This window comes from Ascaphus truei, chromosome 4 (genome assembly GCF_040206685.1).
Source record: "Ascaphus truei isolate aAscTru1 chromosome 4, aAscTru1.hap1, whole genome shotgun sequence".
Classification (NCBI taxonomy): Eukaryota; Metazoa; Chordata; class Amphibia; order Anura; family Ascaphidae; genus Ascaphus; species Ascaphus truei.
The window spans coordinates 339,464,143-339,483,654 of NC_134486.1; the positions used below are offsets into that span (position 1 = coordinate 339,464,143).

General features: G+C 43.3%; 1 protein-coding gene across 1 annotated transcript in view; it reads left to right on the top strand.

The window, feature by feature from the left end:
* Window positions 1-19,512, top strand: part of COL21A1 (collagen type XXI alpha 1 chain) — a 313,124-nt gene that overhangs the window by 105,694 nt on the left and 187,918 nt on the right. The window contains exon 6 of the mRNA XM_075598156.1: window positions 176-349. Coding sequence (XP_075454271.1) covers window positions 176-349 — 174 coding nt within the window. The remainder of the gene's footprint in view (window positions 1-175; window positions 350-19,512) is intronic.

Consider the following 19,512-nt stretch of genomic DNA (forward strand, 5'->3'; position numbering starts at 1 on the left):
TTTATAGCCAACTAGTTTTCATTTATCTTACGACCCTCACAAAATCATTTATTTTTTGTTGTTGATTGCCAACATATTAATACTCCCCTTTCACATAGGGAACAAAGCCCCAAATAATAATGAAAGTCATTTTCAAAAGCATAAAAAGGAAAACTAATACTTTCTCTTAATACAGAGGTTATTTGATGAGAGTTGGCACCAAATACGACTCTTGGTAACAGAAGAGGATGTCACTTTGTATCTGGATGACAAAGAAATTGAGACAAGAAAACTACTCCCAGTTTTAGGTATCTACATCAGTGGAAAAACACAAATGGGGAAATACTCTGGAAGAGAGGAAACTGTTCAGGTAAGTGTGAGAACGTTAAAGAAAAATGTAATAGCCTTTACTGTTATGTACACAGTATTTAATGCTCCTTTTAAGTTTCTCACAACCTTATCTAAGAATCACATATATTAAGTTTAACTCTCTAATATCTTTGCTGTGTCCTTTACATATCTGAAGAGGTTTGTGAAAATGTTTTAGACTGTCCTTTGAATACATAAACATACAGTATGTAACAGTGTTTCCCCCACCCGGTGGGAGATTGGTCCATTACTACGGTGTATGGTGCATATACCTGCTGGCAACAGGAGGGCTAGGTCATCCGCCGATGGTAGTGGGGACACAAGTACAGGCTTCTGGGGTTCATACCCCATATCTCTTTAGCAGTGCAGCGCCTCCATCTGCTGTAGGCTAAAGGAACTGAAGGTGATCTCCCACGGTAGAACTATTACCTCTCCCCCCAGTAAGGTCATGCATCACGCAGGAGGTATATAACAGGAACGGTTTGTCTTCTGTACAGCACAGTTACACGGCAGGCTTCTGCCCACTGCAGTACTCTCAGCTCTCAATGAAGTATGGTCCCTGAACCGCCACTACAGGCCAAGGGCACCCACAGCCATCCTTGCTCTTCCCCACCTCCCTAGCAGAGGCAGAGGTATGGTCCACACTCACTTCCCAAGAGAGAAGAGCACAAGGGAAGGCCCCAATGCCAGGCTCACAGTTGTGTGACTTGCCTTCCTCAGAGGGGGAAGGACACTACTACATTTAGGGCGGTCCTGCCTTTATGTATGGCCAGGAGGAGGGCACCAGGTCTGGCTCATGATTGGTCATGCCCAGACCTGATGTCACCGTGTCCTGCTGTAACTCAAATACAGCTCCTCAGAGGGGGGAAAATCCCATAGCAACTACTGAAACCTGATTGTACCAGGGTTTACTGCCAGACAATGGTAGAATAGTATCCATTAGAAGACCTGGCTACAAGCACATCACCAAAACTATGATCTGTGAACTTTCAACAATAAAGATTCCTATAAAATAATTACAAAGGCTGCCACATACCACCAATATACAAAGAACTCTGTTAGATCGAATTCGCAATGTTAAATTAATATAATTCATTTGATTATATTCATGTTGTTATTTTAAATTGAGCTGTTTTTTTTCCTGTCAATAAAAAAAAAATAATACAGTAGTTTACCTACAGTATGCAGGAAAATTGCAGATCCCTCAGATGATCTAACATGCTTTATCTATCTTACTGAACACACAACAGAAAAAGTGTTAATAAAAGTGCTAACATGTAATGAATGCACAAGAAAATTTTTTTTTTTAATGTGATATGCCAGGATATATTACATTTTGCGGCACCAGCATTTCTTTGAATCTTATACAAACTTCTATGATAATATGCGTTATATTGAAATGTGATGTTATAGCAAGGCATAGTGATTGTAATATCTGGATGCTAATGTAAATATTGCAGTCCTATTTTCTGGTTGGTAGAGAAGTGAAACACTAACAATGGCACCTTATTATTACCAAATGAACCCTTTGAGTGCCGGAGGGCCAGAGTGCCACAGCCTTTCCAGCACTCCAATCACTTGACTGGTTCTCTGACGTGGTCCTGTGATCATTGATAGAACGTCATCATTATTCTATTCCTGATCAGTGCAGATCCTATAGAGTGCAGGGTGCGATTTCCCCTAGCAAAACAAGATGGCTTTTTGGACATACAGTAGCTACGATGTCATGGGGCCCCTGGAGTACCAAGACCCCATGATGTAATAGTTTTGTCCTGGTGTTCCCAAAGCATTAAACATGGGTCATAGTTTATGCAAAGACCTAACTTTATTTTATCTAGCCTTGATACAGCTTTCTCCTGCCTGGCATTGGAAGTAGCCTACTGCCATCACACATCAGATATACAGTATAACATTGGTTTGGTCCTGCTTCTACTTTGGATATGTACCATAGAACAAACTCCTGACCTGTACCTCCAGTCTCCAAGAGACAAATCCATGACAAACTGTGTATTGAGGATTTCTGCAAGACAATAGGTCCAAATGTTTGAAAAAATTCCGCCTAGTTTAAGGCGTTATTTTCAATCCCAAAACTTTCTACTGTTAATGTGTACAAGTGTTAGTGATGTTGTTGGAGTGGTCATGTTTGGTCACCTATAATGTATGAAATGTTTTAAACATTATCAAGTTAATTCAGTTGTACTAGTTGAAGTTAGTTTGATTTTATCTGCATGTATAGATGTTGCAGTCCTCACTGTTCCCCCAGGTTACATATACAAGGGGGGGGGAGGGAGGAATGGAATAGAACTCTTGCTTCAGCTTAGAAGCATGTAGATACGGTGCAATAGGGATGTGGGAATAGACAGCATATAGAAGAAGAAGAAAAATTGTCAACTGATAACTCCTTAAATAGTATCAGACACCTGGTTATTCTAGGACCAAACCATGTTAAGCCAAACACACAGGGGAAACATTTCAAAACAAACACAAATTAGAAAACATAATAAAACTTGGCATTACATATACAGTTTTCTACAGCAAAACATAAGTAAATATCATAAATATCAACTGAACGTTTTTACTCTTGCAAAATAAGGACTTACAGTAGAGGCAACGTTTATTCTAACATTTGCTGTAAACTAGCCGGGTTACATTCTGGGTATGTGCTGGGTATGTGCTGGGCTAGTTTGAGGCACGTTTAAGGCATTTCTGCATTGACTAACGACCCATAGGATTAACACAGCAGGGATCCCTGGCAGTCCAATTCAGTTTGAATGGGACTGCCAGGGACCCCCGCTGTTAATCTGATAGGCCATTAATCAATGCAGAAATGCTGGGGCTAGTTTAAGGAAAGTTTAAGGCATGTATTCAGAATGTACCTGGGTGTACCTGGGTCTTTTGGGGAATTGCCACTGGTTTTTGTTAGAATAAGAGTTGCCTCTACTGTACTCCATTGCAGTATCACATTCCTTACTTTAAACACCCCAATGGTATAATCCACCATGTATGGTATTGCAGGAAGGAAACACCCTTTCCTTTTCACAGATTCTGCCCAAGCAACATCAAACACAAAACCACCTTAACAAATCCTGCTATATTTCAAGTAAGGATTTGTCTATATTTTTTATACCTGGCAATTAAGAATTAACCCCCCTTTATTCCTGCTAGAACTGCTTGCATGTGTAAAATACATTATATACTGTGGAAAAAATAAACAATTCCTGCATTAATTTGACTGCATTCAGGACACCAATTGAGAAGTTTGAAAAGTTTTGGGAAAATTAGAAAAAGGAAACAGTAAAGACAGACACAAGTGGTGCACTGATTGCAAGAAAACAAATATGCATTTTACTTTACACAAAAATTTACAAAAAGCCCTGTCACACTTATCACTTCACTTATTTAGTGAGTGAGACTTTTTAAATCTACTAAAACTCCAGAACTATAAATTAGAGCTGGCGCACTAAAGACTCCCATATTAGTATTAGGGGTCAAAAGAGTGGACTAGGTTAAACTCGTATCATAAACCAGTGTGCATGCATAGTTAATTTGAATTTATGCACGATCACGACGTTCAGTATTTTCCAATTAATAAATTGTACTATAAGTCTTATAAAGACTTATAAAGCGAGGGGAGTTGACACGGTATACTTGTTTTTTTTTTTAGTATATTAGCAAGGTCACAATAATAGGGGGTGATAGTCATATCCAAATGCAGACCAAGTAGCTGCCGCCCCTTAGACACTGGCTATTATATAAAAGTTGTCAGTGCAATTACTGACAAACATTCTTCCCTTATTCCCAGAAGCTGGAATGCACAGGGTTAAATGTGTTCTCAGGTTTAAGCAAAACGAAACTTGATCAGTAAATATTGCTTAGCTCTCCCAAGAGAGCGATTGCAGGCACACCAAAGCGTCTTTTTAGCCTGGAGGCACGGATCAAAGTCCGTATCAAGTTACAGCCTCTAATAGCTATGCTATGTAGTTATACTAAAGTTTACTTAGCGATTAGAAACAAAGTTGCATAAACTTAGTTGATTTGTGTCAGCCTGCTCGGGAAACCACCTTTCTGACTGCATGCTGTGAACTCTGAGCGTTGTGACGTACGCACGCACACACCACCTGACGCATGTTTCGCAGTATGCGCTTTTTCAAAGGTCTCACTAAATACTGTAATTGAAGTGGTAAGATAAATAGATACAACACCAACACTTCATCAAGTGGACCTAATAGGGAAAACATCAACAATACAGGCATACCCCGCTTTAAGTACACTCACTTTAAGTACACTCGCGAGTAAGTACATATCGCCCAATAGGCAAACGGCAGCTCACGCATGCGCCTGTCATCACGTCCTGAACAGCAATACCAGCTCCCTACCTGTACCGAAGCTGTGCGCAAGTGGAGAGACTATAGAGCTTGTTACACATGCGTTATTTACATCGGTTATGCACGTATATAACGATTGCCGTACAGTACATGCATCGATAAGTGGGAAAAGGTAGTGCTTCACTTTAAGTACATTTTCGCTTTACATACATGCTCCGGTCCCATTGCGTACGTTAATGCGGGGTATGCCTGTAGTTACTATCTTTTTGCTTTTTGTGTATAGATCACTGATTGGCCATAGACTTTACTTCACCAGTCTGATACATTTTTTTAAAACTATTATCAAATAAAAGGATTTTAATCTTCACTCAATAAACAAAGACACTTTGAGTGCATTCTAAAGGAAATCTTATTTCTTCTGTATGCTGTCTATTCCCCCAGATTACACAATATATCCCATAAAAGTTTCAATAGCATTCAATGGTAATGTTTGTGCAGAATATCTCACCAAAGGGAAAAATAATGCCTGGTATATCTGTATTTAGCATGGCATAAATTGTTGGTGAGTGAGAAAATTAGGAAAGATGAGAGAGTAATAATAAAAAGAACTAGTATGCAAAACAAAAATTGAATTTCCACATACCTGTGTATATTCTTGTTATTTCTTTATTCTGTTTCAAATTAAAGATATTATACTGCAGCAGGGCGGAAACTGGGGGCATAACCCCTATGGAGGGGGTGGCGCATGGCCAGTTGCAGTGATCCCGCGCGCTCCCCCCAGGCATTTAAATGAAATGCCGAGGGACTGTGCGAGGCCTCTGCAACCTCTACTTACCAAGGTTCAGCCGGCTCCAGGACGCGTTACCATGGCAATGCGACATCAAATGATGCTGCGGGGTCATGTGATGTCATGGTTGCCATGGTAACGTGACATCAAATGATTCCGTGGGTCACATGACATCACACGATCTGCGAGGTAAGGAGGGGGGTGCGCATCAATGAAGAGAGCAGGTACAGCGGGGTACAGCAAAAAAGTTTGCATGCTCATTATTCTGGAAGCCAGAGGGTCACGTGGTGATGACTTAGCTCAGATAGTGTCAACTCGCCATCTTTTCCAAGCACGACAAGGTCTGTTTCTTTTCTTACTTTATTTTGGAGAAAGCAGGGAAATACAGTATCTTGTGTAGAGGTGTAGGTCTAAATCTCTGTGTGTGCTTAGTAGTAAAGGGAGGTGAAAAGATAATCCTGCAGCACCATTACAGGGGTTACAGCGAGGTACTCACGAGTCCAGAGGAATGGTGGAAAGAGGAAAAAGCAATGTATGCGGGGTAGTAAGATAGTCTGGGGACAGACCATCTGTGGGCAGAGTAGAGGGGGAGAAAGCAGACAAGCCCATTTGAGAGAAAGGCTGGGGCTGCTATGGCAACTCAGAGGAGTGTCTGGGGAAGCCCAGACGAATGAGGAGACGCAGGTGATCAATTTGTCTAATAAAATCCTGAGCAAAAACCACAACGATCTTCTAATTAAGGGTCTATCATTTTGTCCAACCAATCAATTGGACCATTTTGAATGTGTCAAGGATCTAAACCTGTTCTGCCGAAAGTTGTCATTGCACAAATTTTTAAAAAAACGCAGACAGTGGAGAAGTATAAACACTCCAATGGAACTCCTTGACACACAACAATTAGACACAATTGATATCCTCGAACAACTTGAAAACGAAAGTCTAAGACCACCTGGGGAAGGTCCCTTTACAGACCTCAAGAATAAATCCACCTTCACACCCCCTTTCGACTGTAGTACCAATGTGGACGTGTTCAATAAACTTGTAACCCAAGATATACAAAGACTACACAGCCACAAAAACAAACAAAATTTGACCTACTCTGAGAGATTGGCCCTCCGGGACTTAGAACAAGATAATGATATAATAATCAAACCATCCGATAAAGGTGGGAATATTGTCATCTTGAACCAGACAGATTATGTGGATGAATGCAAACGTCTACTTTCTGACAAAAATTGTTACTGTATCCTACAAAGTAATCCCACCACTACATACCTTAAACTACTAACTGACATACTCAAAGAGGGGCTTGATGAAAAATTGATATCACAAAAGGAGTTTAACTTCATGCTACCCAAAAATCCTAGAATAGCAACATTCTATCATCTACCGAAAGTACACAAAAAAATGGTACCACCTCCAGGTAGACCGATTGTGTCCGGTATAGGCAACCTGACTTCAAATACGAGTGTGTATTTGGATCACTTTTTGCGACCATTTGTAGAAAGCTTGCCTTCATACATTAAAGACACAACAGATGTACTTAGGAAAATTGAGTATGTTAGTTTAGACACTAATACTATCATGGTAACCTTAGACGTGGAGGGATTATACTCAAGCATCCCACATGACTACGGTATCAGAGCAGTGGAGCATTTTCTCAAAGCAAGAAGTACAGATTGCATACTGCACAATACATTTGTTCTCAAACTATTGGACTATGTACTGACCCACAATTTCTTTCTGTTCAATAACATCATGTATCACCAGATACAAGGAACAGCTATGGGGACCACATGTGCTCCCACCTATGCCAATTTATACCTAGGCTGGTGGGAGGAAACAGTGGTCTTCATAGAGATGCAAGAACGATACACAGAATATGTAGAATTGTGGGTCAGATACATAGATGATATCTTTCTTATCTGGAAGGGTACAGAGGATTTGTTACATGAATTTATTAACATGTTAAATTGTAACTCTCACAACTTGAAATTGACGTCACATGTGGACAGACAGAGAGTAGAATTTCTAGATCTCTATATCTCCAGATCTTCTGATGGGCACCTAGAAACCACAATCTTCAGGAAACCCACAGCCACCAACAGCCTTCTAATGGCCAATAGCCACCATCCACAACATATCACCAATAACATACCGATAGGTCAATTTTTGAGACTACGCAGAAACTGCTCCACCACATCTGAGTTCACCAAACAATCTAGGGAAATGTTTCAAAGATTCAAAAAGAGAGGATACAGTAACAAAATATTGAAAAAAGCATACCACAGGGCTCTGACAGAACCAAGATCCAAATTGTTGATAAATAAAAATAAAAAAAGAGAATCAAGAGATGAAACCATTCGGTTCATCTCAACATACAACAATCAATGGCGGGAAGTCAAAAATATCCTCAACACACACTGGCATATCCTCAGAGAAGATACAGACCTGCAAAAAATCCTCAAAGAGTATCCAAGCATAGGCTACAGACGTAGTCAGAATATGAAAGACAGATTAGTGCACAGCCACTTTAAACAAACTCACAAGAAAACTTGGTTAGGCACTAAACCGTGTGGATCATACCCATGCTCGAGGTGCAAAGCATGTATCAACATGCCAGTGACTAAACAGTTCGTTGATTCATCCAATTCCAAAACCTTTCAGATAAGAGACTTCATCAACTGCCTCACGGCGGGTACAATATATTTGATGAACTGCGAATGCGGCCTCAAATATGTTGGAAAAACACACAGACCTCTAAAGACCAGAATTTTGGAGCATATAGGAAATGTACGGAACTCCACTGATACACCAGTAGCCAGACATATAATTGAACATCATAAAGGGGATTCGAGAGTCATGCACTTTTGTGGCATCGAATATGTACCCAGGGACCCTAGAGGGGGTGACTGGGACAAACGACTACTTCAGAAAGAATGTCGTTGGATCTACCAACTCCAGACCCTCTCACCCCTGGGCCTCAACGAGGGTTTCATATACTCACCTTTTATCTAAAATAATATCAAGGTTACAAGAGGGTATACAATATCCTACAAAGGTCTGACAAGATAGATGTATTCATAATAATTTTGACTGATGAAATCATACTGACCATGTAAATGAATCATTCTATTTCAAATCCTATATATTCAGCTATGGTCTATAACTAGAGCATACTCATTACAAATGACAACGAGACACTAGAATACACACATTTTTTATTCACTTTTTCATTCTCTATTATTTATTATTTCCCTCACATGTCATATATCCCAATATGAAATACATATACCCCAATAGAAAATATATATACATCCACAATCACTTTCAATTAGTGGACACACCATTTTATAAGTCACAGCAATATTCACGGTCAATGGTACATGATGCAGGATATCTACTCTGAGATTAAATATACCTTAAGTAACTCTGACCTGTATTGACCTTAAGGGCAGGTCTTAATGAAAGATCATTCCTACATCACTTACATACCGTTGCTAACCACTTCCAATCACTTCACCATTTATATAGGTTCATATTCACTATAATTAGCTAATTCCTAGTCACATGTATATTCACATTTTTTAGAACACAACACCAGAATGTCTTGTAGTTAAATATACCTTAAGTAATTTGGACCTGTATTGACCTTATGGGCAGGTCTCTAGGATAGATCACTCCTACACAAGCTTATGCCAGTTTTATTTTACATTATTCATTCCAACATCATGACAATAACATTGCTATATGTATTAGCATTTACAATGACCTATAACCATCTACAACAACGACCCAGAATGTCTTGTAGTTAAATATACCTTAAGTAATTTGGACCTGTATTGACCTTATGGGCAGGTCTCTAGGATAGATCACTCCTACACAAGCTTTTACATCATGACAATAACATTGCTATATGTATTATTATTTACAATGACCTATAACCATCTACAATAACTCCAAGACAGTACACGTACTTCACTAATCTCACATTAATGTTTCATTTCCATCTGTTTGATCACTACCCTAGATATTACTCCAATAATTAGACATTAGACCAACAAACAAGCATATATTCATTATGAACGACTCATTTTATCAACCAAGTAGTATTTCATCAGTCAACTACATTTTCTTGTTCAACCCACTAATATATGTGACCACTGGATGTTCATTCTGAGACACACATCAATAAGTCTCAATCCTGATATGCTCCATAGTCAACAACTACATTAATGCTATCAAGCCCCACAAGAGGTTAACATTACGGGACATTAGACACTTCGCACAATGGTGAAGTATCCCTCTCATGACCCGATTGGATCTCGGGCAGAAACCACGCCCCCATGACCTAGAGGGGCGGGATATTTTTCCCTATAAATACTCACCGGCATAGTAAGGGAACACACTCCTCCCCTTGAAGAAGCGTGTCAGTCTACGCGAAACGATCGTCGGGACGTGGTGACGTCACGAGTGACGTCATCAGAAGTGGCAGCGTTAGCGAACAGAGACAGCAGCATTTGGGAAGACAGGCTTGTATTGATAGCAGGAGTACAGCGACTTATATATGTGTGTGCTAAGTGGCGTTTCCCACAGTGGGGGCTTCCAGCATATAACGGAACACACAAGAGATATTTGAACCTGCAATATCGCTGTTTTAGTCTCCCTGAAACGGAGCTAATTGTATTAATTACGGGATGATTACATCCTCAAGCTATCAATATTCCGACTGTGAAACCATTAGTTTTGGCAATACCCGCAAGTAGGGACAACATTGTTTTGTATACAGGCTTACACCATATGAGCAAACCTTGTATGTGTGTGTGTCTAAGCGGTTTTGCCCGCAGTGGGGGCTTTCATCATACAATCTATTGTTCATACGAGATACCAGTATCTACCATATCTCTGCAGGAACAATAATGTATTATATATAGACTTGCATTTAACCAGCATACCCTGCAAGTGTGTCTCAAGTGGTTTTGCCCGCAGTTGGGGGCTTCAATCTTATCGTTCACATTCCTTAAAGAGGCATTAGAATCTACCACTGTGTTATTCATTTGGAAATATTATACAGTGCCCCTAGACACACTTTTGAACAGATATCATTGCACCCTTGGATAGAGGTTACCTGTATTTTTGCCAACTTACCAGCACATATATAGAGACTACATCTCTGACAAATACTCCTTCCGCCATTGAGGTTTGAAGGAGCATACTTACCTGCTTGTCCACTAACAGTGATAATCGCTATTTAGACGCCCATGGTGAAACATAATATAGCAATTTACTGCCAATTCACCTAACCACTTCAATACGGGGTTTTTTAATGTTTGAATGTTTTATATGTGTTTTTAATCTTGATCAACTACAATGAACTAATAAAATTTTATTATTTTTCCTGAACTTACCCGGTCGAGAAGGGCCACACCTTTTTAGTTCTATCTTAAGGTATTGATACCAATAGACTATTGTAAGTCTCACCACAGTGTACTAACATTGAGTGCTTATCATATGAGGGAGCCTTTTCTGATCCTCTTGGGATCTACACTGTAATATAGAAGCTACAACATGTAGCAATAATGTTGCATCTTTAATACAACAAGCTGCTGGGAGAGGGGAAATGGCACTGTGTTTGTGTGCAGAGCCAAACACATACAGCTGGCACTAAGAAGCTGACAAACAAGGCTGTGAGAAAAGGGGGGGGTGAAACACAAGTGTAGACAGGGGTATACCTGTTCCATGACACTCCCGTCTGGTATCTGTAGATACCACTATATAACATGCTATGTGGAACATATGTGCAATGCAAACATAACATAACAACATAATATTGCAAAGTCCATGTCCACATAATGAGGTGATACCGGCCGGTACCACTGGCGTTGAAATCCCTTGGCAAAGTCTTTTAGCAAGGGATGTTGGGTGGATGAACCGCTCCAGGTTTGCTGGTTTCAACACAATGTCTTTCTGTGAAAGTCTCTGGCACTGTTTCCTTTCAACTTTGTGAGAGAACAGTCCCTTTGACTCTGTAGTTTTCTCTACAGAGTGCATCACCTCGTGGATGTGCCAGTCATGGTAGTTTGTCATCCTATCACCTGGTGTTTGGCGGGAGGAGATGGCTTTTGATTCCTTGCGGAAGCGGATTAATGTCCCTGGAAGACTGATCGTCAAGTCTGGTCCAGTGAGGAGGGCGTCGTTCAGGGAGACTCCCTGGAGCTGAGCGCTAGGGTTGAACACTACCCGGATTTGATCGGGTTCCTGAGGGTGGTAGGCCCCAGGTGATTGGAGGTACCGACATTCTTCACCTTTCTTCATTAGAAGTGCTGGCTTTGCGTGACCGGTAAGGAATATCTTTTGGATGAAGGCCACAAAGTTGCTTTTGATCTCCGGCTCCCTTTGTGGGTTGCGGCGGAGCGAAGTGAGCCTAGAGATGACAGGTTCTCTATTGTTCAGGAGGCGTCTTTTTGGTGAACCGACTGGTAGCGGAGTCACCCAACTGCTTAGTTCATCTTTAGAGAGCTCCTTGACTGTTAACTTCGGGAATCCTCTATCTTCCCTTGATGGTGTTTGCTTGTCATCGTTCCTTGTTGTCTGGAGCGCTGTGCACCGTAGTTCATCGGTGCATTTCTCTTGCACGAGAACATCTTCGCGTAGTTGGTGAAATGCTTTTGTGTTTCTTTGTTGACTGCCATCGGGAGGTTATTGTCTCCCTGGACGTAACGAAGAACAGTCTCTTTTGCCCTAGTAAAACCCTTTATAAAACGTCTCTGTGGCTGTCTCTTTTTAGATGCATGAAAGGACAGTCCTTTTGACACTGTGGCTTCACCTGTGGGGCGCAATCTTTTGCGGCTATGCCAGCCGTGGCAGTTGGTTGCTTTGTCGCTTGATACTCTGTGGAGAGGAACAACTGTACACCTTAGTCGTGCCACTGCTCGCGAGAGGACTGGTTGATCGTTCATTGCCTTTTGGACGATCCCTTTGTCGGTCACCTTTGGGAGGTTACTTTCTTCCTTCGGTGGAATCGACTCTTCATCCTTAGCTGTCTGGACTGCTGAGCATCGCAGGCCATTGTCACATCCCCCTGATGTGAGGATGTTTTTGTTGGTCTCAGGGGTATGACCTTGTCTCTTCTCTTCACTTGGCCCTTCGGTCACTTGGAGATGGCCAAGACATGGTTCAGAGAGAGATGTGGGTCCACATTCTGTCACCACTGTTCTGCGGGCATCAACGTAGTCTTGCCCGTGCTCTTTGTTGGTGCATGAGTTGCCCACTATCACCCATCCTAGGTTGAGTCTTTGGGCGTATGGCGCGTTGTGGGGTCCGTTATGCTGTTTACGGACTTTATGTACCCTCATGATGTCCCTACCGAGCAGCAGCAGGATATTGGCGCCTTGTTCTACCGGCCGGATGTGGTTGGCTATTCCTTTGAGGTGGGGGTAATGGAGTGCCAAGTCTGGTGTGGGAATCTCGTCCCTGTTTGTGACCATGTGGTTGCACTCGATGAGTGTGGGAAGAGGCATGTTCACTTTGCCGTCTATTGAGCATATGGTGTAGCCATTCACTCTTCTCCCTGTGGTCTCCATTCGCCCTGCGCACGTTCTGAGAGTGTAAGGAGAAGCACCGTCTTGTATGTTAAACATGTCGAAGAACTCTGACCTGACCAGCGATCGGTTGCTCTGGTCGTCGAGGATTGCGTACATCCGAATAGCCTTCTCAGGTTGTCCCTGGGGGTGCACTGCGACGAGGCATATTTTGGAGCAGGACATTTTGTCACCTTCTTTTCCGCATACCTCAGTGCGCTGAGATGTGACGGATGTTGACTCTCCTTCTTCTTTCTCCCCGCCATGCTCCGCTACGGAGGATAGGCTCTTGAGTTGGTGGAGTGTCATCGCCTCTGGGTGTAACGCTGTCACGTGCTTGTCATTCTCGCACACTGTGCATTTGATCTCTTCCTTACAGTCCCTGGCTAGGTGAGTCGTGGAACCGCAGCACTTGAAGCAAACTCCAAATTCTCCAAGTAACCTCTTGCGTTCCTCTAGGGACTTCATCCTGAACCCAAAGCACTTGTTGAGTGGGTGTGGCTTCTTGTGTATGGGACATTCCCTGTTTGGGTCCCTTGGTTCCTTGTCTCCGGCGACCGACTGATCTGGAGTAGTTTGGGTCGTGGGAGGCACGTCCGTCCTGCGGGTCGAGATGAGTGTTTGGGGGTTACCATATCTCATCGCTGGTGTCTCGTTCCTCAGGCTGCTTGCACTGTATGTGGTTTGCGCACCTAAGAAGAAGCTGGGGTCGTTCCTCATCCTTGCTGCTTCGCGAATGAAGCTCAAGAAAACTGAGAATGGGGGTTAGACGACTTGCTTCTCCCTTTTGTATTTGGAGCCTTGTGAGATCCATTTCTCTTGGAGGTTGAAGGGTAGCTTCTCCAGGATGGGTCTCACTCCACGAGCTGAGTCTAGGACGTTGAGACCTATTAAGGAATGGTCTTTCCTTGCGAACTCCAGTTCTTGCAGCAGGTCTCCAAGATCTCGTAACTTCGAGTAGTCTTTAGTTGTGATCTTGGGGAAGCTGTCGACTCTTTTGAAGAGCGAATCCTCGACTGCTTTGGGGCTGCCGTAGGACTCTTCTAGCCTTTCCCACACTAGATCGAGACCTACTTGGGGTTGATGCACGTTTGCTGCCCGCAGTCTTTTTGCGTACTCTCTGGATTCGTTCCCCAGGAACTTGACTAACAGGTTGAGCTCTTCCCTTGCTGAGAAGTCCAAGCTGTTGATTGCGTCTTTGAACGTGAACTTCCACGTTCGGTAGTTCTCAGGGCGGTCGTCGAAGCAGATGAGTCCTGCGTGCACCAGGTCGCGCCGGATCATGTACTTGGCTATGTCTGTCAGACATGAGGCATCGGCGTGTTTGTCCCGTTCTGAGGTAATTGCTGGGACGGTCTGTGCGGTCGCCTCTTCCTTGGCGTGGACGCGTGATGGCTGCCTGCTAGTGTGAGGGGCTGTTTTCTCCCGCGTGGGTGTACCTGGATTGCGTGCCTGTTGTGGTGCATCCGTGTGCGCTCTGGCGTGTGGATCACTGTTGTGGCTGTGGCTATCCCAGGCAGCATGTGCCATTGACGGAGCAGCGTCTTCTCCTCGTGGTCCTAGCGAGTCTTCGGTGTCTGTGGTGTCACTCCCTCCGTGTTGAGATGGTGCGCTGGTGTTTACACTGAAGAGGCTCCTTACGTAGTCTTCAGTGCGTCGGACCGGATCCTCTGAGGCAATCCGTCTGTACGGTTGCTCCCCGCCGTCCTGTTGCGCGGCTGCTTCTAGGACTTCGGCTTGGGCTATAGCGGCGGCAGCTTCTCTTTCTTGATTTAGGGCCTCTAGGTTGACGTCCACCTCTGCCTTTTTCCGTGCAGCGGTGGCAGCGGCTGCAGCGGCGGCTGTCTGCTCCTCCTCTTCCAAGCGGGCCCTTTCTAGTTTCATGGCTGCCTCTTTCTGAGCGTATGCGGCCCTGGCATGTGCGGCCTCTGCGATGGCTCGCGCCTTGGTGGCGTTTGTGCTTGCGCTAGACGCGTTGGATTGTGCTGATCTTACTGACCTTGATGAGTGTCTGGATGTGCTGGAGCGCTGTGATGCAGTTTCCAGCAAAAGGTCTTTCCTCTTACTCTCGGCTTCCATGATAGAGGTTCGCACGCGGCTGTCACGTGTCAAGTCAATATTGAGCTGTAAGTCCCTTTCTTGCAGGCTTTCACCTGTGTTAGCCCTGGCCAGGTAAGTGACGTATACCTCTGACAGTCTTTGGTAGCGTGCGTGATCTATCTTTAATTGAGTTATTGCCTGCTCGAGCTGTTGTACAGAATTGCCAGCACCGGCGACATTGCATACCCCAAGTGCGGTTGTTTCCACGGCCAACTCTAATTTGGCGCGGTGCGCTTCAATGTCAGTCTCATATTTTTCGCGGGCCTTTTGTGTCAGTGTGACTGTCCGTTTGGGCCCTGCGCCTGTTGCAGTTGCGCAGCGGTCTCTGTGTCTGAGTGATCGCTTCCCTGCGTGATGTCTGGTGAGGCTCCGAGTTCTGCCATGCTGTAGGTGTGTGTAGGCCTTTTGCCAGTGCGTGTGGCGTGCGGTCTTTTATCTTGTCAGCGATGGGCGTCTGTCTCAGATGATGCCGAGCGGTGTCCTGCAGCGTGCAGCGTAGGGGTAGCTGTACTCACAGGTGTCCGGTGGCTCTGACCCGTGTCCTGGCAGGTGTCCGGCGGCGTGGCCCTTGATGGCGCTGGCCGTGGGAACATGCGCAGGGGTAGGTGGGAAGGTGGCTCCTCACTATGGGGCTGTGCAGAGGGTGAACTCAGACAGAGAAAAAAGGCAGTTAGGTTTGTTTAAGGAGCACTGTTTGTTGCAAGGCTGCTGTGCAGTGTAGGCTGCTGGTGGTGCTTCCTTTGTCTGCTGTAGAGGCTGCTCTGTATTAGCTGTGTAAGCTGCTTGCTTGTACTGCTGTAGAGGCTGCTCTGTATATCATGGAGTCTGGAGTAGCAGCTCCTGTAAGTGTCTGTAAGGCACACAATATCTTTTCACTATTCTGGAAGCCAGAGGGTCACGTGGTGATGACTTAGCTCAGATAGTGTCAACTCGCTATCTTTTCCAAGCACGACAAGGTCTGTTAACTTTTCTTACTTTATTTTGGAGAAAGCAGGGAAATACAGTATCTTGTGTAGAGGTGTAGGTCTAAATCTCTGTGTGTGCTTAGTAGTAAAGGGAGGTGAAAAGATAATCCTGCAGCACCATTACAGGGGTTACAGCGAGGTACTCACGAGTCCAGAGGAATGGTGGAAAGAGGAAAAAGCAATGTATGCTGGGTAGTAAGATAGTCTGGGGACAGACCATCTGTGGGCAGAGCAGAGGGGGAGAAAGCAGACTAGCCCATTTGAGAGAAAGGCTGGGGCTGCTATGGCAACTCACAGGAGTGTCTGGGGAAGCTACAACATGTAGCAATAATGTTGCATCTTTAATACAACAAGCTGCTGGGAGAGGGGAAATGGCACTGTGTTTGTGTGCAGAGCCAAACACATACAGCTGGCACTAAGAAGCTGACAAGCAGGGCTGCGAGAAAAGGGGGGGGGGTGAAACACAAGTGTAGACAGGGGTATACCTGTTCCATGACACTCATGTTATACTATATCTTTCTGGATCACAGAGCCAAGAAATCCCCATATTTTAATCTAATAAAGAAAGCAATTAGAAACTCTCAGCCATTGCAAAACCCATGTGTTACCACAAAAAAAAAAAAACAGAAATATGTTGATTGCCTAAATACTTGAGGAGTAGTGGCTTTGTGGATACTCTCATATTAGCAGCCAGATGTTATCAAATTGAATTAAGTTCAGTTGTTCCTATACAATTTCCAGAAAATACTGTTTCTATTGTAAATTGGCATAAAGAATACTATAACCAATCTCAGCATCAACAATAATATTTTGAAACATGTGTGAATACTTTAATATGCCCTTAAAATACCACAATCCCATACGTGATATTCTGTGGGTTTAGTTTAAAGGATTTGCAACTTTGAAAGAACAGTTTTACTTTTGGAACATAACATTTTAGGTTTTATCAAGAAAAAAAGGAGTCCTCCGGCGCGTGGTTATACTTGTGGTTCCCAAGACATGAAGGGAGAAAATGAAAACAACAAACCACAGAAAAGGGGTGGTTAAAATGGAATTAATATGCAACCTAATGTTGATTGGTATTAGACAGAAGAACACTTACATAAACTGCAGATTCTTGAGAAGGAGATTCTTCTTAAATGTGCCTCAAAACATAAAGGAGAAGGATATATTGTAAAAACATTTAATGAAGAAATAAGATTTAAAAGAGAATGCTCACTCACAAATGACCATAGGCATATGGCATTGAAAGGGTTTTAACTCTGGACTCCACAAGCCTCTCCCTTGTATCTCAAGGCGTCAGTGCGGCGTCTGTCTCGGCGTAGGAAGTGACGTCAGCTGTCGGTGTCAGCGGGGGACTCGCCTGGCCTCTTACACAGCCCTGGTTGCTCCCTTCACTGACCTCCATCTTCAACGCTGCTCCTGCACATGCACATCGGCAGTAGTTCAATCCTAAAGCCGGGTAGTGCTTTCTCCTTCCAGCTACGGTGGCCTGGAATGTCCAAATTCTGTCACTGATGTCACTGATGTCACTGAGGAAGCCAAAGGCAAAACTAGTTTGACATAATTTGGACATTCCAGGCCACCGTAGCTGGAAGGAGAAAGCTTTACCCGGCTTTAGGATTGAACTACTGCCGATGCGCATGTGCAGGAGCAGAGCTGAAGCAGGTCAGTGAAGGGAGCAACCAGGGCTGTGCACGAGCCCAGACGAGTCCCCCGCTGATGCCGACAGCTGACGTCACTTCCTACGCCGAGACAGACGCCGCACCGACGCCTTGAGATACAAATGAGAGGCTTGTGGAGTCCAGAGTTAAAACCCTTTCAATGCCATATGCCTATGGTCGTTTGTGAGTGAGCGTTCTCTCTTTTAAATCTTATTTCTTCATTAAACGTTTTTACACTATATTCTTCTCCTTTATGTTTTGAGACACATTTACCCTGTAAGAAGAATCTCCTTCTCATGGATCTGCTGTTTATGTAAGTGTTCTTCTGTCTAATACCAATCAACATTAGGCTGCATATTAATTCCATTTTAACCACCCCTTTTCTTTGGTTTGTTGTTTTAATTTTCTCCCTACATGTCTTGGGAACAACGAGTATAACCACGTGCCGGAGGACTCCTTTTTTTCTTGATTGACATTGTGTGGAGGACTTTGAATCACCTCTATGAACTCTGGCAGCGGTACTTCTCTGTGTATTTATGGAATATCTGCATTTGAATCAACACACGGTTGGCGCTACTATATATTTTTTTCCCTATTTTAGGTTTTATACCTCACTAATACAGAATGTATCACAGACCGGTTTGCAAACATTTTCACAATATTTCCATGAAATTCAAATATTCACAAAAGTTTGGCAAAGGGTTTTACCCATGTATGTTTTGCTCTTTCCCTCTAAAAGTTCACAATTTTAGCAAAAGTTACAATTTGTATACACTGTATAGTACTTTCCTACTTTACAGTGATAATGCTCAAGCATAGGAGACTTTTGACTTTTAGGAGTGGGCAAAGTAGTCTGGGCCCAGGGTGACCCCACAAACCTCTTACATCTGCACCAAAGAGATTGAGACCAATCAAGCAGCAGGATCCTTATTCTCACACTATCAATGCTTAAAGTCATTCGGTTCATCACTTATCCTCTGTCAGTATCAGTCACATCCCACTACTAGCTTCCATCGCAAACTCCAATATATCAACATGTCTGTGCCGTTTTCAGAATTTTCATTAAGGAATTTCAAGCAAATTTGTAGAAGATGGCACTTTTCTCATCATAAAATCCATAAAAGCTTTGTCATTATTTGCGAATAGTAATGACTACTCCAGTTGTTTAATGAGTGGTTCAAATTTGCCTGTTTCTCAAACGTGTGCACAATTATTGCCCATTTTTACTGTCTATAAAGTTAGTGTAAAACTTGCTGCCCCCAACCCCGCTGATGAACAAGCAAAGGTCTGCGGTGTTGGGGACACGGTCTGCCAAGATGATGCTGCAGGGGTTGATGATTCTGAATGGGACCCCCACAGCATTAATCCTTCAGTGCCACAATCATCGCAGTCTCCGCGGTCACGGTACAGCAGACGTTAAGTCTTGCTACATCAGTATGTACTGTAGCTATTCAACATTCTAATATTTTTACGTGTAAGATGTAATTGTATAATATACATAACTTTAATAAAGCTCTCAGTGTTGTTTCAAATATTAAAATTACCATATTTTCTTGATTGTAAGACGCCATCGATTCTAAGATGCACCCTTGATTTCATAAAAAAAAAATTGGGGAAAAAAAATCCCACTATATTAAATGTGCAGAATTTTTTTGTTTATTTTTTAACTAGCAGGGTCACATGACACTTCAATAACCAATGGGGGGAGAGAGGCAGACACAGAACGAGGAGCGACAGGCAGAA